Source organism: Sinohyriopsis cumingii, chromosome 12, assembly GCF_028554795.1.
Source record: "Sinohyriopsis cumingii isolate HCF-2022 chromosome 12, ASM2855479v2, whole genome shotgun sequence".
In the NCBI taxonomy this organism is placed as follows: Eukaryota; Metazoa; Mollusca; class Bivalvia; order Unionida; family Unionidae; genus Sinohyriopsis; species Sinohyriopsis cumingii.
The window spans coordinates 53,596,210-53,620,901 of record NC_142972.1 but is presented as its reverse complement, the minus strand read 5'-3'; the positions used below and the strand labels follow the sequence as shown (position 1 = coordinate 53,620,901).

Below are 24,692 nucleotides of genomic sequence, written 5' to 3'. Positions count from 1 at the left end.
TTTCTTGTAAATTCTCAGCACAATCTAAACTCATGACCGTGTCAGCAACATACATTATACAAATAAATGCAGTCTATACAAGTTGTGCGATTTAGTCAATTCTTCTTCATAATTATTTACGTACAAAGTTAATAACAATAGTAACAAAACCTCTCCTTGAAGTACTCAGAAATTTTTGATAAACAATTGATGATTTAGAAATAAATTATTAATCCTAATTTCATAGTTGTTTATGATCAACAAATGCTAATGAAAAAGCAGTGGGCATAACTTATTAAGTGTCTGCGTTAAACGTGTACTGACATGACGTCGCTATCATGCTAATGCAATCAACTTTACGTTAGATATTGGAAAACATATTTCTTAAAATTCCTCCTTTCGTGCATCATTTAGATGACTTAAAGGAAAATAAAATGAAGATCATACTAACCTTTCTTTTTCATTTCCTTTGCATATTGATATACCGTAATTATTGGGAAATAAGACAATCTTGTTCACAAAAGTACGAGACAAACTACTGCCTGCACATTCTATCTAAGCAGTAGACGGCCATATTCGACATGGTTTGGTTATCCAGCTTAACAAGAGGGACTATCAGTCACCTCAACAATGCATACGTCCCAGATTATAATAATACAGGCCTACTATCATTTGAGGCAAATGGGGGTGGGGTAAGGGTGAGGCAAATTGGGTGTACGAGTAATTAAAGTATGAAGATAATACGCAGATATAATGTTCCCAGTTCACAAAGCCATTATTTTCATTATGTTAATAACAAAAGTAGGAAAGCTAGAAGAAACAGGATGTATAAATACGTCATCAATCAATCAATTTGAATACGTCATCAATCAATCAATATATATATATACATATATATATACATATATATATACATATATATATATATATATATATATATATATATATATATATATATATATATATATATATATATATATATATATATATATATATATATATGTATATATATATATATATATATATATATATATATATATTGATTGATTGATGACGTACTTAAATTCTGAACAAGGACAGAAACAGGAGCAATCTCAGGCATATAACCTTTAAGACAACGAGTAAGGGCGGTATATTATTATTATTATTATTATTAGTATCCACACAGGTGTATGTGAATACTCTCTTATTATAAACTGCATGCAATCAGACCATCCTTGAAACATCTTGTACGCAAGATGGTGGTCTGACGAAATTATGGGATTGCCAGTGACATAAATTCTGGAGTACTTCCATTAGTTGACTAGTACGAGGTGAACAAGGGCACATCGTGTCCATCCTACACACCAACACTGCAAGGCGTTCGTTGCTGCTAAAGCGGATTGAGTAGATTGTGATAGGCTGCTGCATATTATTGACTTTAGTCCTAATGATACCTTCTAAATTCATGGAGTTTTTATGATTACTAATTGTCATGTTATATGAACATTTTGCACGCATGTTGACACAAATTTTATTACCCTTATCTGATGCTAAAATAACTCAATGGCCATTTCGTAGCCATTTCTGACATCTTTTTCACACAGCATTGTTGAGCGAGCCCCACGTGTTCTATAATTATTCTGTCATGCCAAAAAGCATGAGTAATCACAATCGACTTAGAGAAGGTGGGTGGAAGTAACTATGATTGAACAGAGAAAGTTAAGATTGCGCAGACGTTATCGAACGTCAGAACTTTAGATCGAGCGTGAGTGATTGAGAACAAAAGAAATAAATCGAAATATAGCGGAAAAAATGGTATAGATAAAGTAGAAATAACTTAGATCTAGTTGAACAAAATGAGTGGAAGATGGCAAAGCCATTTCGTTATGCTTACAATATTCGTTATACTAGTTTAGCAGAACAATGCACCCTTATAATAATTGTATTTTACATAACCATATGTGAATTCAAAGCTTTTTGTACATTTCAAGACACGCATATGGAATGATTACGTTCTTTAAAATATAATACTATGCAATCCTTTCAAATCAACATGGAATGATTACGTTCTTTCAAATATAATACTATGCAATCCTTTCAAATCAACATGGAATGATTACGTTCTTTCAAATATAATACTATGCAATCCTTTCAAATCAACATGGAATGATTACGTTCTTTCAAATATAATACTATGCAATCCTTTCAAATCAACATGGAATGATTACGTTCTTTCAAATATAATACTATGCAATCCTTTCATATCAACATGGAATGATTACGTTCTTTCAAATATAATACTATGCAATCCTTTCAAATCAACATGGAATGATTACGTTCTTTAAAATATAATACTATGCGATCTTTTCAAATCAACAAGCTTAACAGCTATGCAGTAGGATTCCAATTTTCAAGGACAAAATGTGCGACAAGTTGGAAAGTAGTTTGTCTGATAGGTGTGATGTGATGTGATGTGATGTGATTTGGATTTTTAACGTAGCTTTAACAATTTTCCAGTCATATCGCTACGATGTCTGCAATGTGACAGTTTATAGTGATGTCTAGCACTGGGGCATCATGCCGCAGACATGTAGCATGATGTCCCACCCAGTCACATTATCCTGACACCGGGCCGACCAGTCCTAACACTAACCTCTTAATGCTGAGCGCCAAGCGAAGCAGCTGTTAGTACCATTTTTGCAAGTCTTTGGTATGACTCGGCCGGGGATCGAACCCACGACCTCCCGCATCCGAGGCGGACGCTCTAACCACTAGGCCACCGGAGCGGTTATGTCTGACAGGTGTCCAATTATAAATAAATTATTGTGTACACGTTTGGTTTTCTATTCCTTCCAACCAATAACACGTATAATGAGTTAAAGCAATATAAAGGGAGATGAAAGGAAACTATTGCACAGAATTCTCTCCCGCCTAAATCCATTTTTAAAACATTCATTCTGTAGGGTCTCTAATGCAAGTCAATAGTGCACTCGAAGTTACGTAACAGTCAAACGCCACCCTTGACACAAACACGCAGAATATAGCTTAAATTTGCTTATTGTAAAGTATGCAGCACAGTCTAAGTTTCGATAATACAGTAAAATATAAAATTGTTGCATAAGTGATCGCTTGAAAACCCATGCCTCTTTAATCACACAATAAAGCATCTCTTGTGCCTGAATTAATAATTTTTTTTAATCGGCAAAAGATCAAAACTAGTTATCACGGAATTGTATAAATCCTTTTATTCATTAAATACATGTACTCGGGTGTCGATTTTTGTTGTGTAAAACGATACCCGAGGATACAATATTTCGAAATTTTGAGAAGTGCTTTCAATGGGGAAGACCGAATGCTTCCAGTGCACAGACAATGTATGACCACTTCGTCTGTGTATAAATGCCTCACCGTAAGATTAAATCTTCACATTACTTTAAGGACTTGTACGTCTTCAGCTGTAGAGGTATGTGAATTATTAATTTCTTGTGTATAAGTTATAACTATTGTACTACCACGTTTGTTTTTGTATGTTTGCTATGTAGCTTCGGTTTACCTAGTGTAATGCAAATATTTTCTATTCTGGTTTGTGACATAGCAAGGGATTTAAATTAGCAATATAAAGCTGCATTTTTAAGAAATGTTTAGTATCGTAGGATTCTTGTCGGGCACGGTTAGGTTTACTTCTGAACCTGTTTGTTGTTTTGTAATTATTGTGCCAATAATGTAATCTGCATAACTTACCGTATATAACGTCTTTACGTCGTATATGCCCGTGTCACGCATAGGTGTTAGATGTATTTTCAGCTGACTCGAGTGACCAAAACGATCCGAGTTATCGGAGTGATTGGAGTCGACGTGGTGCAGCTGCAGAGCTAACCACAGAAGTAGACCATAGCAGCTGTGAAGCAGAACCATAGCAGCCTTAGAGCTGAATAAACGGTGTTTCTGGCGGAGTAGCAGGTGATCGGGCGTTGCTGACCGAGATTGGTGGGCGCTGGTTGCTTGATTAACCAACCTGGAATACTAATGGCTTGATTGGCCAATGTGACTGGTAGCCGAGTGTGCTGTTGACGGAGTGTGTAACTCCATACATTTAATCTTTTAGCCGTCACCTAATTTTGGGGGTTTATATTATAAAACCTAGTGTTTTGGGGACTGTTGAGATAATTTGTATATCTGTCCTTCTTGTTTACATAATTGTACTATTTGAGTGCATACATTTTTACTATATAAGTAACATACCAGTTTTTGCTATTTGAGTAAAACATATTCTTTCGTTGTGAAATCACTGTGAATCAACCACCCTTGTGCTTGTACTTTGTAAAGTCATTTATTTGTATTTTTATTATTTAGTTCGTGCGGATTATGGTTAATGATCCAATATTTCTCATTCAAGTCAATTATCATTAAACATTGTATTTGTATCACATCAAAAGTGTTCTGTTGTAAATCCGAAATCCCACCCGGTTATATTGTTACACTAGTCAAATTCATCAAAACTTCAAGCACTTTGTTTACAGGACTAATCAAGTCAAGTCAAATTTTATTATCTTTACTATCCATCATTCCTTTAATGGTTGTTTTATTTTATTTTATTTTATTTTATTTTAAATTTTTTGCATTTTTACCATTACTTTTATTTATAATCATTACTACTGCTACTAATTCTCTCGACGCCAGCTACCGATCTTGTGACTGTTGCTTGTATAACCGAGATAGTTGAGAGTTGTAAACAGTTGTGACCCATTTCAACCATCGATAAACCTGCTAAAGTTCACGTATATACTTACTGTAAATTTGGCTTGTACTCCCTTTCTATTTGGATTTCTGTCACACGATACTGTATTTGGCTACACAAATTGTGATCGTGTTATTTTATTACTGACGTAAATTTGTTTGAAACTACATTCTTTTTATCTTCCATTCCCATGGTTTCGCATATTTGAAAATATATATTTTTACTGAAGCATGTTTAAATATAAGATTATTTGTAATTTCAGAAGTTGTAATTACAGCTTTAAAAACGAGTACATTGTGAATAAAAGCGAATGAATGAAAACTGCATTACCCTTCTGGCACGGAAATGTTTGGTTGCTCAAGAAATTTAACACCACGATGTTCATTCCTCTACTCAGTTATTTCCCCTGTACAATCTTTGCACAATTTTGTTGTTGTTGTTGTTGTCGTTGTTGTAGGGTTTAACGCCATTTTTCAAGACAAGATAGGCTATACAGTGCGGCCAGTATTAATGGTGGAGGAAGAACCCGGAAAAAAACCCGGAAAGAACCACCGACCCACGAGAAGCTACCGGCAAGCTTTCTCGCATATCCACATTGGCCCAGCCCGAGACTGCACAATTTTGAAAACCCAGTGTCGTGCATTTACTGAATCGGACATGCTTTGTTGTCATATTTGGTAAAATAGTGTCCACAATGTCAATAATTGTAATTTCTCAAATACTTTTAAGATCGGCCTATGAATATGGTTTAAAATGAGGATGAAATTTACGAAAGGGGGGGGGGGGTAGGAGTGGTGTGATGAAGAGGTAGTTCAATCGTCTTAGCTTCCTTTTAGGAACAATTTGAACATCTAATAACAACAGGTTAGATACCACTCGATGACATATGTGCAGTAGTAACAGAGTAAAAGAAAAATATCCTCTCGCTTTAGAAAATTCACAATAATGCTAGCATTTGTAATATCGATTAATGATCCCGGTTTATTGTTGTTGAAAATATTGTTTTTCTGAAGTAGGAAAGTATCGCGTGAATAACCAAGAGCTTTAGAAATGTACTGTAAATTCATTTAGCATTTTGGATATCAAATTGCTGCGTTTTTTAAATGGTGCATACTTAAATTTCATCAATGCGACAAGGGATCCTATCATCTTTATAGATGGATCATTATTTGCAGGGTTTTTAAATTCTAGAATCATACATACAACAATCACAAAATCTATGAATATTGGTACCCTACTAAAATCTGTTATTTGAATTTATATATGGTGGTATAAAATATTATACAAATAAATAAGAGATTCACTTCTGATTTAATCTCTCCTCCTTACACCAGAAGAATACTTATAGTATAAATGTGTGTGTGTGGGGTGGGGTGGGGTGGGGGGGTCACTGAACAACGAGTGTGTCTGCGACGCATGAGTGCATATAACACCGATTGAGTAACATCATTTTTTCGTGATGTGTGCTTAGTGGTGAGGGAATATGAGCCCGTGTGTGCAGGCAAGGCGATGAGTGTCATTTACCCGCGGACCTGGGTTCGAATCTCCGTAGAGTACGAATTAAAGTCTCTCACCTGTTAGATAGTATTATTTGTATTCAAATATTAATTCTGCCTATTATTATCAAGCATTCTTCTATAGGAATCCAGGGATAGTACTTTCCATTCTGTCTGTAACATCCGTTGTTTTCACATGACGTCACAAAACGTATGTACTTCCATATCCGCCATTTTGATTCTCTAGCCACACAAACCGGCACCTAACAACATTGTTCATCCCACATAATTATGAAGGCATGTCTCATTTTGTGCTCAAGGATGTAATATAACATCACATTATGTTGTGCATATCAACTGCACGAGACCAAATGCGTGACTTTTCTCCTTTTTTCTTCAAGTAAAACATTGAAATTTCAACCATCTTTGTTAATCTTTCATAAACAAATAGATCCATCAATAAACAGACGCATAAACGAACGGATACACAAACAAGTAACAACATGTAATGATTTTCAATTTACATGGGCTGAAATCGATCATTTGATTATAGTTATAGTTGAAAAACCAATTGTTAATATATATTTTCATACTTTTTAAAGTATTGAAAAAATAATTGGTTTTGACAATCGGTACAAAGTCATACTCCCTTAGGCAAATATTTCGTTTTAAGACACTTAAGACGAAATTTCATTGAACGGTTATCGCTTACATTCAGTATCATCCTACGTCCATAATCTCTTCCACAAATACAATATTTGACCCTATACTTATTAAAATTGGTTTGTCATCTGTCTTTGGCACATGCACGTGTTTGCTAAAAGCATTTGTACATACAAGTTCTGGCATAATACACATGCTATGAAATTTTATTTCCATAACTGTTATGGTATCCCGAAGATCATTGCCCGCAAATACTCTTTCAAGGTGACAAGCATAGGGACATCACACAATTTTTATACAAAAAAAGAAAGACAATATTGTGAGTTTGTATAAACAAAATAACTGCATTTATATTTGATAGCAATATGCTCGATTACGGTTCAACTTCACTCTTCTCTCTTTCGATATAACCCAGGTAACTTAGTTTTATTTTAAATTTCGTGCTGTAGGGGCTCATAATTTCAAGCATAATCTACGTATCATTTCGATTAAGTAAATGTCCTAATCGACATTTAAATATGAATATTATCTTGAATATACGTGATGTCTCATGTTAATAAAGGTTTCTTAGTGGCTCAAAATGGCGGCGCAAGATACGCGCTCGTTGCATTGTGGGTATTTGCGTCCACAATCGTGACGTCTGTGAAAACAACCCATATTTATAACTCTCTCTCTCTCTCTCTCTCTCTCTCTCTCTCTCTCTCTCTCTATATATATATATATATATATATATATATATATATATATATATATATATATATATATATACACACATGTATATATAATGATAATTGTATATCAAATTGATAAACAAATTATGTGTCAATATTGAAAATCGATCTTTTTAACATTCTTTTCAGTTTGTTTAAAAGCATGCATGCATGCCATTGCATAACAAAAAAGCCAAAGTGATCCAGATAGATTACTTGGGAAATCTGTATGATCATGGTAATTAACTTTGTTGGTATTTCCGAAGGAATGCGTATTGATTTATTTTCTGTTATTAAACAAATACAAAATATTGATGAGAATAATTTTTGAATAACTTCACTGAATATAAGAAATTCCAGAAAATAATGCAAATTGTATGTGATAACACATAAACAACAAATGTCTCAGGCATTTTAATGTGGCAGCAATAGCAGATATCAAACTCTGTTTAAAAAACATTGTAATAAACTATCACTAAAAGTTTTGTCACGTTTCTAATAATATTTATCTGCAGAATGTTGTAACTATGGGTATGGTTTTTAATTATAAAAATGTTCCTTATGCAAACTCTTGTCGAGGTACATATGTAAGTATGTATTGAAATATGTATTGACATTCTGACACTTAAGTAAACGTATTGGTGTTGATCAGATAAGCTTTTAATTCTTCAACCCAGAGGCTGCAATACCTTATTAGTAAATTCGCATACTGCTTTTTTCTTTAATAAGAAATAATTGGTGTACACCGCAGACGCACAACAACATTTCTGGTTTGGTTTGGACAAGCCACTTTGAGATGTTTTGCCTAGTGGCGCGAGTTAGGTTTTGTTGGGCAGTGAGAGTAAAAAGTCTTGTATAACGATACAACATATCAACCCACCCATCTTGGCCTTGAGAATCGAACCCTACACACCTTTTTCTTCCATTTAAGTTATCTATCATTCATTTTACTTTTTGTTCTGTATTATTCTCTTATGACTTTTTCAATTGCAAATTATCGTTTGTATTTTAAAAATATTTTTTTTTGTTGTAAATGTTTGTTATGATTTGACCTTTATGCTGAAAGGGAAAGAACTCGGCACAATCCCAAACCGGTGATTCTAAATAGTTTTTATCATAGGTTATTTCCCATGCTTTTCTTATAAGGACATAGAACATAATTAATTTTACGATATGTTCTCTACATTTGTTTCTCAGTACTGACCTTTCCACTGTGTGACAATCAGTGCAAATCATATGTTAATCTAAAATACCTTCAAAGATGACTTCACGGTGAAGTCCTTGTCAAAGGTTGACCTGCTCTTTTTTTAGATGCTGGACTGTCAACAGAGCAGCATGTAAACAGAACACAGATTTCACTTCCGGATCATCACCAAGGCCTTATTACTCACTGTGCACTGTCGCCGAAATACACACAGACAACAACACCCTGAGCTCATATTATCAAGAATAAACAATTACCTTTAAATCCCTACCAAAAATGCATAAATACACTCTTTTATCACCACCAAAATGAGAGGAAAACATGTTTTAAAAATAGACTAGAACTACATTCGTGGGTACTGAACTGGAAGTACTATTTGTGACCCGATCCCATAACAAGACATCTGGGGCAGTGGGATGCTTCCGGTTGAAATTTCTTGCAATACTGCTGATTGCTTTTGTTATGAAAACACGTGTTTCAAGATTCAATAATATTCATCCATATCGGATATGACATCAGCACAATTTGTCCAATAGTGAAGGCTTCGATACCCTTTGTGCAAAATTGTACTCAGCATTTATTTTTACAGAGAATTTTGTCTGAACGTTTTTCTACTTTTGCAACGCATAAGCATAATTTGTCCAAATCTAAAGGACGTCCAAGCTAGCACGCTTTCTCTCAGATTTAATGACAGGCTATTAAGTGCTGTTTTATAATAAGCTGTCAACGGTTTTGCAATTGTTCTGGTAACAGCAACCCTGTCTGATGGCAGATTGATATCATTTGTATAAATTTAAAAGCCAGTTATGCCAGAATGATGCCTTCTGTAAATTTTTGGGCAGTTGGACAGTTTTTGAAAAGGGCTTAGTTTAAAAGTACTTTTAATATTAGTATTGGCGGATCAGCATCATTTTTAACAAATTTGAAAGAACTTCCACCCCAGATGCGTTCGTGTAAATTGGGTCGAATTCTGCTGAACATTTTATGAGAAGTTGTAAATATTAGCTGTGAACAAAGAACGCAAGGCGTAATACTGACGAAGGAGGACGCAAGACGGAACAAAGAACGCAAGGCGTAATATTGACGAAGGAGGACGCAAGATGGAAAGAGAAATATACTAAGATGACTTGGTCTTATAATCAGGAAAACAAAAATGCACTAAAGTATTGTACAATTTTAAATTTGTAGGAAACATAACAAAAACAGTTTGCTCGTATTTATGAAGCGGATTGATCAGTTGATATATCTGGGTTCTATAGCCCCATATTGTTTAGCTCCCGATGTAACTGGCAAACTGCGCATCCTCCACAGAAAGACATCACCAAACAGTCATTGCAGATGCTTCCCTATAATAATAATAATAATAATAATAACGATGATGATAATAATAACGATAATAATAATAATAATAATAATAATAATAATAATAATAATAATAATTGATAATAATAATTGAAGACCTTGTCAATTATCTATGTTTCAAAATCTTTAAAACATTTCTGAATAAGTTTTACGACTCTTTCAACAGAATGAAGCAAATTACAAATGAGGAGTAGAGGCGTGTAAATACTACCAATTTATATTTAAAAAGAGTAAGTATGGATATTTTTCCACAAACATAACCAGTCTATATTTATAATGTTTAAAAGGCATTGAATTTTGTGGAATGTTTACAATACTTTTAAATTTCATGGCTTTTTAGTGTCAACGTTTGTACAAATATGTTTTTAACAGATATGTTAGAATGGTGGTAACAGAATTATAGGTTGCATTAAAAAAGCAATTTGCGATAAAATTAGTATTCTATAAGTACTAGTATTTGAATTTGAATTTAAAAATTAATATAATATTTAAAGAGGTTATGTATTCATTTGCATATGATATGCAAAGTAGATACAATAATCGAACAGAGAAGATTTTGATGTGTTGACAAGGGAATCTATAGGAGTCAATCATGTGGAAAATATTAGAAAAGGAATATGTTAGGAGGTGTAGCTTTTGAAATATTTCTTGCAAGTATTTGTTCATTATTTTTCTATAATAAATTGAATCAAAGTCAATTTTTAAAAAATTAACTAAAAAATATGATGCATTCATAGTAACAGTCAAATGTTCTCTGGCATCAGAATACACTACTGAACGCAATCTAATAATTCTTATATCCATATAATACGTCTATGGTTGAAAAGGAAGATAAAGTATCTATATCTGATGTTTAAAGCAGAAAAACTAAATCAATGGAAAAGTTAAAATAGATACCCTGATTCCACCCAGAGTTCTAATCCTGGCCCTCAATGCTATCATGGCTCCGGGCACACAGAAAGGCATACATGCGCAATCGCCCTGTTTACTGGCGATAGTACACATTGTACATGGCAGGCAAAAATAACCCATCAAACCTGAAATTATATATATGGGTGAATTGAAGACGAACTATGCTTCATTCGATTCATAATAATAAATTTATAATAGATTACTGGTACAATGATGTAATTAGTTCGTTTTTTGGCCCTTCAATATGTTTTTGTGTGTCACTTGTTTTTATAAGTTTCTTTTTATGAATTGCGAGTAAAGAAAATCATGGACTTGATTATAACAGAAAAGGTGTTGTTATTTCTTCTTGTTTTTATATTGATACAATTTCTAAATTTGCTCTCAACCAAGCAGATTCACCGATAACCTTAAAGTATTTTTTGCGTGGAGGTCAAGGTACAATTTATGTCCGAAAATTATTGTTACCATTCGGCTTATAAAGCATGTATATAAAATATTTTAAATATTTTATCTAAAACCCACTTTCAGCTGCGATGACGAGTGTAGTGTTATTTTTTATTGACAAAGTTATCAAATCAAAATAGTAGATTGAGGTATCTCAAGATGTTATATCCGAATAACTTCTTAGTCCGCCCCCCCCCCCCTTTAGCGCCCCCCCCCCCCTTACCAATCCGAAACTTCATAAAGATCTTAAAGTATACGGTTAAATTTATTTCCACCGTGAGAGTGCTGAACTATAGCTAAAATCATTTCTTGCAAGGATGTCATTTTGTAAGTTATTTCCACCGCAAGAGTGTTGAACAACATATAAAATCATTTCTAGCAAGGATGCCATTTTGCTAGTTATTTCCAATGCAAGAGTAATGAACTATAGCGAAAATCATTTCTAGCAAGAATTACATTTTATAATAAAATGTCATCATGACTCATGCGCAGTAGATTGTCAAATTTAATCAACCCTCTTATAACTTGTATTCTCAATCATATGCAACTTGGCTTCGACTGTACACAATGATCAGAAAGAAAGCTGACAAGATGAGATTATTGTAAGCCAGTGCTATTTTCTTTGAGTGGTCGTTGAGACCGAGGAAACCAAAGCAAAACATTGAAGGTCCGCACACATAAAGATGTAGAAAAACTGAAGGAAGAATCGCACAAGTGGCGAGCATAAGTTGTTATTTCCACCCTAGAATGGTTTTTCTAACGTTCAGAACATGAGAACTTACAGGTTCCACAATCAGAGAAGCAGTCAAAAAGCCCCGTTGACCATTCCCTATGACCCATCACGTTTCCAACAACCATTGGCTGGGAGGTAATTGGAGCTTGCATCTTGTTTTAGTAGCTGAAATTAAAAATGTAATTATCGGGTTTATGAAGTATTATATCTAATTATTTCAGAACCGATATGTAACAAATATATACAAATTAATGAAGATGTACCACTTCTCGATGTTATTTATATGCGTGTTTGTACTTATTTACAAATAGGATTGAACTGAACTAATATTATTACTTATTTGATATACTCTGTCTTAAGACCGTTTATATATTCGTCGAAACCCCTTGAATGGCAGCGACGAAGAATTCGCCATTAGACGATTTTCTTGTCGCTGTCATTTTTAAAAAACTCTTTACGAATATGTCAGTTTTTAAGGAATTTGACAAATGTCTTTATTCACAAAATGTCGTATTCGACAAAATGTATTTGAAACAGAAAATGATTTTAATACACTAGAGTTGAAAACAACAAAGACCCCAAATATTTCAGCTAAAATCAAATTTCAAATGATTTAACTCGGGAATGTCACACATTTATCAAAATAAACTCTTGCTCTTCGCATGCATTTATAGCACGATAATATGATAAAGTACTCAAAGCTGTATTATAGGCATGGACCACTTATTATAGGTCATCATTTGAAAGTAATCAAGACTACTATAAAAATCAAACACTTATTGCAGAACACCATTTTACAGTACTCAGTTATAGTCATCATAAACATAATCGCTGAACATCATTTATTTTAATTCCATTATATATATATATATATATATATATATATATATATATATATATATATATATATATATATATATATATATATATATATATATATATAATGTTTTGCCCCTTCCCTCGAAATATTCCAGGGGAAGCTCATGACCGTAGGTCACATAGTCTGACATTATGAACTAGGTAATACAAAGTCCGGGATGGTCAACATTAACTAGATAAATTCAAGTTATTCATGATATCAAAACTTGATTTGAAAAGAAGCTCACTTGACCTCAGAAGATACTATCCAAGTAAACTAACAATATTACGGTCAAGCGGATAATACTATAGGTGAACTTTCATACTGCTGTCAATATGGTTGCTGTACCATGCACCCTGATTTGTCTGTTGTTATTAAGCTATTGCTAATAGCGTATTATGACCATTATGGCCGGTTAATTACTGGACATAGTTTTAGCCATGGCCGGTTAATTACTGGACATAGTTTTAGTCTACAGAAACTAAAGTTTTACTGTAAGTAAATAAACCATAATCAATTTCAATCTACATCGTTAAACAAATCTTGGAAAATTGTTTTCCTCATTTCGATGGATTGGAAGAATAAAGCATTGATGTATGTTAAACAATTCAAACAAGTTTAAGATAAATATTTAAGTTCTTAGTTTAATTTTGAACTCACGCATCGTGAGATCGGTTGATTTTCTTATACGATTCACAGCAGCGAGAATATACCTCCATTTCGTTATATCACTACTTGAATGTGGAATAGTGTTACCCTTGTGTGTTCATCCGTCCGTTTCTTAAACTTTGCCTTTAGTTCATTGTTGCGATGCGTTAGCGTTGAGTTTTACTATTTCGTGTTTTTACTTTGGTTTGATGCAATACGGATTTTTAGAAATGTAACATTTAAGAAATCGAAAAAAGCAGTATGCCAAAATATAACATAAAAAGTTTACTATACTGAAACGGTAAGAAGATATGGTGACATTGGTTTGTTAATCCATTATAGTGCAGATATGTGTATTACGGCCATCGTTTCTGAAACCTTTTTTTAAGCGCAAACTTTGAAATCAAGATCATATCCCTATTTCACATATGATACTGTTGAAACATGTATGCCCCACCCCCACAACACACATGCATATAGAGATATGGAAGTAAGAAAATTCTAATAAATAACTAATAAATTCTAATATATTTTTTGATTATGATGAAAGTTATTGTTTTACTTTGAATTTATCATTTTGTGGTCAGAGAGGTAAAAGAGTACATCTTGTATATGTGTAGACATGTAGATCTGTGTTCACTCATGCTTAACCTAAATAGAACCTTTTCAAATTCTCGTGTAAGAGTTATCTTCCGTGTTAGGAGCGTATAAATAGTGACACTAAATGTGCAACGGTAGAGTCGATGTGAACATCGTTCGGCCATTACCGTCATGTTGTGAAATAACATTGGAAGTAGTGGTAGGAATACATGTAATTGGATGTGTTTTGTGATAAGCCCGTGGCAGAGTGCAACACATATGTTACGACAGCGAGGGTCTAGTTTTGTTCCGAGTGTGACCTTGTCTATTTGCGATGCCTTTTTGTTCCATGTGCAAGAAAGTGCTTTAGAAAGTTCTCAGTGTCGACGAATGACACCCAAAGTTTCTTTCTCTGCTTCACGGAAAAGGCCGAGTATGTTTCCTTTGCTGCATAGCCACTGCCTATCAACAGTGCGAAGCAAACGAAAACACGGAAACCTTACATGTAGCTCTCTTTATCTGAATCTACTAAAATTACACGATGATCCATTTGAGTTCACGGGGTTATAATTTCCACTTTCCTTTATTAATTGTAAATAAATGTATTCGTCGACAAGCTTATTCAATGTACCAAAGATTTTGCCTCAATACTCCACCTCCGTAATGGTTCATCAGTCAAACCTATAATTTCCCGTGTGTTTCAAAACTGATCACTTCCATGTAGGTATTATGGGATTGCGGATTACATGCAAGATTTACCTACCTTCAAAACGGAAGAGACGTATTACGTAAAGATTTGACAACGGAAGTGTTTTGTTTAAAATTACAGTCAGGACATATATTCGACTGACCTGAGCAAGTTATGAAAATAAACAAAGTAATGTGACCACGCGTTGGGAACTATTTTGTTACTCTTGACGTACAGACGAGTCCCCAGAGACAGCATACCTAGGGATGACATCCACGCCTTGGATGGAAAAAGTCGTCTGATAGCAGAGGCGCTTACTTAACAGTGATGGTGCAGATTGGTCCACCACAGTTAGTACATACGCACGAGTCATACACCATAAATCTCGCTATCTATCAACGAGATAATGTGACAACCCGTGTTAACTTGGATCATCGAATTGCTAATCTCGTCATAAGACAAGTCAGTATCATAGGCCGGTAACAAGTAAAATCTCTTTCAATTTAAAAGATGTCAGTTTTCAGTGATATGTGGTCTCATGACCACCAGAACGTGTGACGCATTAGTTAGTGATAAGATACATCAGTTATGTCTATGTCCACAGTGAGCATTGCATTATGAATTGAGGGAGTGCCAACAGTTACTTATATGTGTCCCAAATATAATTATGGGAAACAACTGAGTCACATTAAAATCAAATTTAAATCGCAACACCTGGAGACAAAATCAGGCCTATCAAGTGTCTGATCGTGAAAAATAATATTTGCCCTTTTTCTTCCATATTTTGTTACTGTTGCTACTTTTTAAGGTTGGTAATCTGATTGTGATTCCGTTTTATAGGAAATAATAATGACAAGGGCAACATTTACATGACGACTTTTTCTTTTCGTCTTTCATATTCATGGGACGCATAGGTGTATTTTCCTATAATTCTTTCTTAGATAACATTCTGATGACACTTTTGAATAGTCTGTTAAGATTGAAATTGACTTTCAAAACGAAGGCAGTTAAAACAGCTCAGTATTATTACTTTTGACATCGTTGTTGTTTTCATTAATCCTTTGTTGCTTCGATGTGACCAACCAAGCAAGAACCCATTCACCAATATGTATCACAGCTGAATGCATTCCAACATTAAAACATCAGTATTAAGCACAAACCCATTTTCAGACAAAGCACTTCTTCTTGGTATTTGTATTTATTCTTGAAAATATGAAAGGAGTCATATTAATTAAAGAAAGCAACATACGGTTCTCCTCAAGAGTGGTATGGGGCTTAGGTCAAAGAACTGCGAGTGAATCCGGAACCTCGTCAAGGTTATCGACTCGACATAAGCAAATGATGACAGATGAGCTCTTACGTATTGTTAGAAGCAGCCAAGCAAAAAACTACAGTACATTCTTTAAGGAAAGACGAAAATTTTGAGACGTGATGTAGATCAACTCTTTGTTTTAGTAAGTCCTTTAAATGACGTCAATGTTTTGCTTTGTGGGCTGTTCTACGAAACCAGTCGAACTTTCCTATATCTGAATGACGATTACAAAATATGTTTTCTTCTTCCGTTTGGTTTACAAGTTACCAGCTTTGTATGGCTTGGCTATTTGCGACTATTTCTAAATAAATTACCGAGCTCTTAATTTCGTTTGATTTTAAAAGTCAAAGGGGCTTAGTTAAACATATGCTTCTAAAATGAACTCTAGCTGCACCGCACCACGACCTTACAACAGTACTAAAATAAACTGTTTGCTTCAAAAACCTTGATCGTTGAAGCTATCTTGTGATTTTATTCATTTTTAGCTGCTCTCTATTCCAATACATGGAGGTCAAAAGGGAGTTGAGGTAGCTCGGTTAAAATGACCAAGATGGCATGTCCATTTCAACTATAAAATGACCAAGATGGCATGTCCATTTCAACTGCAAAATGACCAAGATGAAGTGTCCATTGCAACTGTAAAATGACCAAGATGGCATGTCCATTTCAACTGCAAAATGACCAAGATGAAGTGTCCATTGCAACTGTAAAATGACCAAGATAAAGTGCCCATTTCAACTATAAAACGACCAAGACGACTTGTCCATTTCACCTAAAATAATGCTACTCGACCACAATTTGATGCCAAGGTTCAATTTGATGGTAAAAATATTTCACCGATTTAGGTATCTGGATATTCTACGAGATATATTCAACGCAGTGCCTAGTTTAGTTTACCGATTTGCATACTCATATTAGAGTAAAATATAAACGAATAAGCTGATCGAATCGAACAGTTTAAAAACGCTTAAAAAGAACACTGTATGCATTCGATAAACTTGTCCTTGTAGCGTTTGACCCAGATGTCAAATAGTGATCGAAAACATTGGTTATTATAGATCCTGCCGGAAATATGTTTCTGTTTACCATGCATAAGTAGGTTTGCTCTCTCTCTCTCTCTCTCTCTCTCTCTCTCATAAGTATATGTTCAAGTTTTTGTTTTTATCAAAGCGAGCCAGGAAAAAGACCTTTAGCGGAAGATAGGCGCGTCTTAGGTGACTCGTCACTCGGATGGCGTTGTTTGCAATGTCGAAGCTCAAATTCTTTCATCTTCCTCCTCTTTGTCCTTCTTCACAAATCGTATGTCTGCATACCAGTTTCTTCATTTCATGCAATTTACAGTGACAGTATAAGCGTAGAACAAACACTGATGCATTTTGTAACACATGAACTGCTGTTGTAATACAATTTCTAAAGAATTGAATTAATTAATTAATTAATGCATTCATTCATTTTACAATCAGTTGATGACAACACACTGATTCCTTGGTAATATTTTAACTTAACCGAAAATAGAGGAGCTGAAAAAATACCACAAATGATTTTTGTTCATTCAAATTATGTAGCATTAAAGGTCAAATCAATGAAAAAGTTAATATTGTTCGAAAACAATAGAGCTTCTTAGGAATAGTGGTTGAAAGATATTCGCTTTATCCGGATATTGCCTATCATTCCATGTAGCTATCTTTCGCCCTCAGTGTGCCGTATATATATATATATATATATATATATATATATATATATATATATATATATATATATATATATATATATATATATATATATATATCACACTATCAGCTCTGTAACTTCCTTATTAATAGACAAGCTGAAAAATATACCATAAATGATTTTCTTTCAAGCAAAGTATATACCATTCAAAGTCAAATCAATGAAAAAGATAACATTGTTCGAAAACAATATCACACTGTTACCTCTGTAACTTCCTTGTCAAATTCTATATACTTTTATTTTTATTATGGCAAGAGCAATTATTCTTTCACGGACCACTTCAACATTGCCGAGGGTCTCGGCGGACCACCTGATGATCTCTCCTAGCGTTGATTAAACCGTCACGTAACTATTGCAACCTTCCCCGGACCACCTGAATGGAGCTCGTGAACCACCAGTGGTTCGCGTACCACAGTGTGAGCACCTCTTTGTTGGAGGATTCAGGAGTGACTGCGCAATTAGATGAGAGTTAATTACTCAATTGCCATGCGATTGTGCCAGCTACCCAATAATGGAAATGTAAAAAAAAGAAACTTACGGTATTGCGAATTAAATCCTAAATAATCATAGAATTACAGACACAAGTCGTAATGGTTAAAGTTCTGATTAAACTGTAGTGGAAATCCAAATAAAATCCCATGCTGGGAGTGTTGATGTGCCTTTTGTGGAGTCTGTCATGGTGATGTGCTAACAGCCTTTTGTTGGATCACAATAATACAACCCAAGAGTAAATCCTTATTTGACATTTCATTATAAATTCAAGTCTCTATTTCCAAGACCCCTCCGGTGGCCTAGTGGTTAGAGCTGGAGGTCGTGAGATCGATCCCCGGCAGAGCCATACCAACGACTTAACAAAAAAGGTACTAACAGCTACCTCGCTTGGCGCTCAGCATTAAGAGGTTACTGTTAAGACTGGTCGGCCTAGTGTCAGGATAATGTGACTGGGTGGGACATCATTCTACATGTCTGCGGCATGATGCCCCAGTGCTAGACATCACTATAAACTGTCACACTGCAGACATCGTAGCGATATGACTGAAAAATTGTTAAAGCTACGTTAAAAGTCCAAATCACACACACACACACACACACACACACACACACAAACACAAACACAATTTCCAAGAATGTTATTCTGGAAGAGCACTTTGTGTTTCCAAAGAGGAATCACTTGAATTACATGATTTCAATAAATAAAATTCTAGCCAAAATGAGCTACTGAGCACAACAATAATAAAATTGATTCTTCCACAAGATCTTATAGCACGAATAATTGATTTCTAGAAGAAACAAGATTATATCGTCCTCTTCCTGACATAAGGTCACAGTCATCATTTTCTAATTTAAAAAAAATCAAAACAAAAAACAATATTCTACCGTATGGAAAGTTTCTTTCTAGAATGTCCATAACATTTATAAAATAAAATCTTAGTTATAATTAGAAGTATATAGCTACAATTTTAATACAAAATGCATAGTAAACAACAGGTATACAATGCAATTCATGTGGAATATCCAAAGTTCTAGACTTAGGTTGAGATTAAGTACAAAACCAAAATCAATTATTCGAGTTAGAAAGGAAATAAATTTGATTTTGGACATGGTCAAGTCCAACATACAATTTCAGATTATCATTAGCATAAATTGAAATAAAAAATATAACAAATTAACAAACAAACAATGCGGATTAAATATACACAAGACTTAGTACTGATTGTGTGTGCATATATATATATATATATATATATATATATATATATATATATATATATATATATATATATATATATATATATATATGTGTGTGTGTGTGTGTGTGTGTGTTGTTTTATTTTGTTATTTAATGAAGCTTAAACAATTTTAGTCATATCACTACGATACCTGTAGTGTTGCATCATGCCCAGACATGTAGCACCATGTCCGACCCAGTCACATTATCCTGACACCAGGCCAACCAGTCCTAACACTAACCTCTTAATGCTGATTGGCAAGCGAGGCATCTTCTAGTACAATTTTTTTAAACTTTGGTATGAACTTGACAGGGAGTTCGAACCCTCGACCTTTCGCATCCGAGGCGGACGCTCTAACAACTTAGGTCACAAGAGCGATCACTGATTATACAATATGTATGAAGTTCATGATCGTGGTAATTCTCGATTTTTCCCTCTTTCTTGATTTTCATTCGTTTGATCACAAAGTAACAATTTAGATTACGGCAGCTTTACAGCGTTTCGTCACATAGTTAATATTAGGCACATATAAAAGTCAATACACGTATTAAAATGAAATAGTAATGTTCCGGATGAAGGAAGCCAAGGGTCAATCTACGAAATCGAACTCAGATGTTTGTATTCAGGTAGAAAACTTTATGCTAGACAAACACCTTCAATATGAATCACATGCCGAATTCCAACCGACAAAACTGAAAGTGAATTTACGCAACTGGAGTGGAGGAAGATGAAGGAGAAGAAGAGACGATGCCAATGAGCAGGAGGATGAGAATAAAGGATGATAAATATAAACAAAAAGGGAAAGAGCTAAAGAGAAAAACAGAAACATTATTAAAGAAAGAGAAACAAAGAAGAACACAAAGCAGTGTAGACTTCACAGTGAATGTTATTTACGTTTGTCATTCACAGACAAGGGGCGTAAATTTGCCACATTTGATAAATTGGCTTGTGGTTTTGTCGGGTCAGCGACATTTTCAGTACATGATAAGATATACACAGCGCCCAATATTTTTGGTAGAGGAAGACCCCCCCCCAAAAAAAAAACAAAAAAAACAAAAAAAAAAACACCGACCCACGGGACGCTACTGACAAGTTTTTCTCATATGCCCACGTTGGCCTTGACAAGTCACGATACCACGTGGACAGAGATGAGATGTGAGTGATGTGTAAAGGCGATTGCCTTAAATCACTCGAGGCCTCACATTTGACAGAGCGTAGAGTATATTCATATATACTATGTGAAACAGGTCAGAACAATTTTTCTTTAGTTTCACAGTCTTGCGACTATAACGATTCACAAGAAAATTATACATGTTTCTTTATCTGTATCCACGCTGCTTAACTGCTTATGATTGTACTGCAGTTTTGTACAAAGGAATCTGTTGAGGGGTAGGGTAGGCAGTGGCGTACTGATAGTAGATGCAGGACGGGCCTTAGGCCGATTGGACCGATTTGGCCGAATCGGGCCCCGCGCTCACAGGGACCTCGCGAGTTAGTAATTTAACAATATATGTCTACAGAGAGAATGTAATTGTAAAGCGATGGAAAATTTTAAGTTCAATTTCATATAAAACTTGTTTAAAGTTCATTTTCAAATGTCGTGCTCACAGAAGGCCCCGCGCGTAAAAATGATCCAAAATGGCACCTGTGACGACGATGATGGCCCTACCAACGATTTTCCTGCACATTTTTTATTATTTGTTTTGTCGCCTCAAGACCTCTGGTGCCAGGGCAACCACCACATCCGCCCTACAGGGGATAGGTATGTGGATGAAATTATTATAAAATTGTAGAGTAAGGTTAAGGGCCGTCCATTTAGTAGGTACTCATGGAGGGGGGGTTAACCCAAATAGATACGCTTGTGTTTGGTGGGTGGGGTGTCTACTGATAATGTACGTACGAATATGAATAGGGGGTGGGGGTGGGGAGAAACCTCGATAATATTTGTCTAATGCGTAACCTGTTCGACTTCAGTCGGCGTTTGAATTGTAGCGGACACTAGACAAACTTTTTTAACGTTACTCGGCTTATTTCTTTGATGCAGACAGACATTCAACGTTGGTGGGCTATCTGTTTTATTAAACACGTTAATATTACTAATCCTTGATCGTTTCTGCGTGGATTACATATAGGCCGTTCTATAAAACGGGGGGCGGGTGGGGGGAGGGTCAAGCGTACGTACGCAGGTGGGGTGGGGGGAGTCGTTAGAAAAGTACGCATGTGTACGGGGGGGAGGGTTAAGGTTTGTCAGACTTTTGCGTACATACTAAATGGATGGCCACTTAGGTACTCAATAGGAGGAACCAATACACACTCTCAAAAGTATTCTGATTACTTTGACAGTAAAACAATATACAAACGCCATCAAAGCAAATTGTATCAACAATATTTTGAGAAGTTAATGGTTGATACTCCAGCAAACGAGGAATGCTCTTGTCAGATCACAGGCATTATAAGACTGAATACAACATGTATAGGACTGCGTATCGAGTTGAACTATTAGGATATGCAATCAGTGACAGACCACGTGAATGTCTGTACTGATATCCTGGTGTATTTGTAGATGGGTGTGCGTGTGATGTCACCTGCCACACCTCATCGGACTACGTACATACACCGAGATTTTCCTCGATATGCTTCAAAAACTCCAATGATTTTATCGATGGCACAAAGATACCTCAAGAACTTTTCAAGGTGCACGGAATGAGTATTTTATTACTTTCAGTTCGTTCCTAATGTAAGCCCCATTCTCTTATACTAGCTGAAAGAATGATTTCCGATCCTTATTATTTGTACGAAAGAAGATATGTGTGTTAGACGTATATTATGATGGGAATTATATCTCCTATCACAAAATCAAGCACAATCTGCAACTCTGCAAATCTGCATAAAGCTTTGTTTCAACAGGCCTGCGATGGAAATGAAGGGAATGATACAAATTCAGCGACAAGGGGAATAAAATCATGATCGTTATCTTCAAACTATTTATTTTAAATGTTTATATCACACTTAGAAATAACGATGACAGAAGTCTCAAATACGCTGCCCGTATCCTGAGGCCCGCAAAATAATACGCGTTACAAGGTGACATGAGCGATAACAAAGGTGCTGCGGCCCTTGGGCCATCGAAAATGTCCTCCCGCGGCCCTGTGGGTGGTTTGAGTTTGAGACCCCTGTTCTATGAATACTGTACACACATTTTTCTTCTTGCCCTACTACGATATCAGGCAAACTTTTAATTAAAACTGTTATGTGTTTGTTCCAAACGGCAAAAATATATGTGCGTTTCTGATTGCACTGGTTTTAAAATTCGGGTAGGTAGGTATTTTATATATATATATATATATATATATATATATATATATATATATATATATATATATATATATATATATATATAATGTATGTAATGAATCAATTTCGGAATTATCATTATTATTTTTATTTCAAATTTTCAAAAAATATTACCATGGGGACAAAAGTGTTAGCGTCAGCACAGAAAAAAGGGACGGTAGGCCGACCGAAATACATTTTTTTTGTTTGCCTGATGAACAGCAATACATTTATCTAGTTCCACATATACAATATAACCTGCCAATTAAGATAACTAATTGAAATGGGGAAAAAGGTCGTCTTAATTGGGAAATGGTAACATTGTACAGGATAAGTTGGCTGTTTATATACGTGCTTCATTGGACCTAACCAAAACGACTGTGTGTTTTTGCCTCAAGACTGGTCACAATGTGCTAATGTGTATGTACACACACACACGCACGCACACACACACACACACACACACACACACACACACACACAAAAGCTAGTCTGAGAATAATTTTTCTTAATAAAATATTAACACGTATCGTCTTGCTGGATCCAAGGATAACATATTCCGCTCTGTTTGACGTATATTTATAAACTTAAAAGATAACATAGGTATGCCTTGATTTCTGTCAGAGTGATTCTGTATCTCGAGGAGTGAGTTACTGTGTCGCCAAGCGAGTGTGTCTGCCAAGCAAAAATCCCTATATACATGATTGGTTTCCAACCTTTTGGGGTTATACACGCTTTGCCGACAGGGTATAGCGATTTGTGGACGCAGGCAAGGAAGTGGCTGTGGTAAATCTCAAACCAGGATTCGATTCTCATCAGGCGACAAATTATAATTTTATAATCTGTATGATAATATTCTTCCACCATGACAATGAATTTGAGAAATGGCGCAGGAAAAAAAAACAACCAAAGTTTCCCTATCGACCTTGTAAAAGCCCTCCTCGTAGTACAATAAGGGACATACACAGTGACACACATGTGTAGAGATAGCATATTACATTTGGCACTATTTAAGAAGTTCATATTTTTTGATTATATAACGAACTTCAGTTAAATATTTTCTGAACGCAAATACAAAAAGTGAACAACCCATTTTATTTAATGTATTTGTCATGGTGTTCTTCTACTTCTTCAGCCTGTTAATTCATAAAGAACATACTGCATGACCAGGATTTTGCTAGGTCAAATTCAATATAGGAAATGAAGATGGGATGAAATATAAGAATGCAGTAGGGATGAAATTTTAAATTTATTATTTTCAAAATCAATCATAATCGAAAGTACTCTAGAGGATAAAATGCAGTTTTAGTTGGTTATGTTAAGGAATGTAAGTTATTATCAACAGTTAATAAATAAATACTTTGAAACTAGCCGGATAGATAAACTTGCCTTACCTTCCCGTTGATCTGTCTAACCTCTTTTCGACAGCAAATTCGTAATGCCCTCGACTCTTCACCGTCTTCACTGCGGTATTATTACAGAATAGGCTAGTAGCGATGGTGTTTGTGGTATATGTAGGAGGATGAGAACGAGAGGGAATCACGTGTTGATTAATGTACATATCCTAGCAAAACATCGTACAAAATTAG

General features: G+C 35.0%; 1 protein-coding gene across 2 annotated transcripts; it reads right to left on the bottom strand.

Moving 5' to 3' along the window:
• Positions 1-9,931: 9,931 nt before the first annotated feature.
• Positions 9,932-24,638, bottom strand: LOC149786454 (placenta-specific gene 8 protein-like). Of its 2 annotated transcripts, none has more exons than XM_089976904.1 (4): positions 24,498-24,638; positions 12,273-12,388; positions 11,032-11,171; positions 9,932-10,118 (listed from the first exon to the last, which is right to left on the bottom strand). In XM_089976904.1, exons 2-4 carry the CDS (start codon positions 12,373-12,375, stop codon positions 10,026-10,028), a joined length of 336 nt encoding a protein of 111 aa, XP_089833030.1. In that variant the 5' UTR covers positions 12,376-12,388; positions 24,498-24,638; the 3' UTR covers positions 9,932-10,025. The 2 variants fall into 2 exon arrangements, with proteins under 2 accessions (XP_089833030.1, XP_089833031.1); XM_089976905.1 differs by having other exon boundaries at positions 24,493-24,632.
• Between the last annotated feature and the right edge of the window lie 54 nt (positions 24,639-24,692).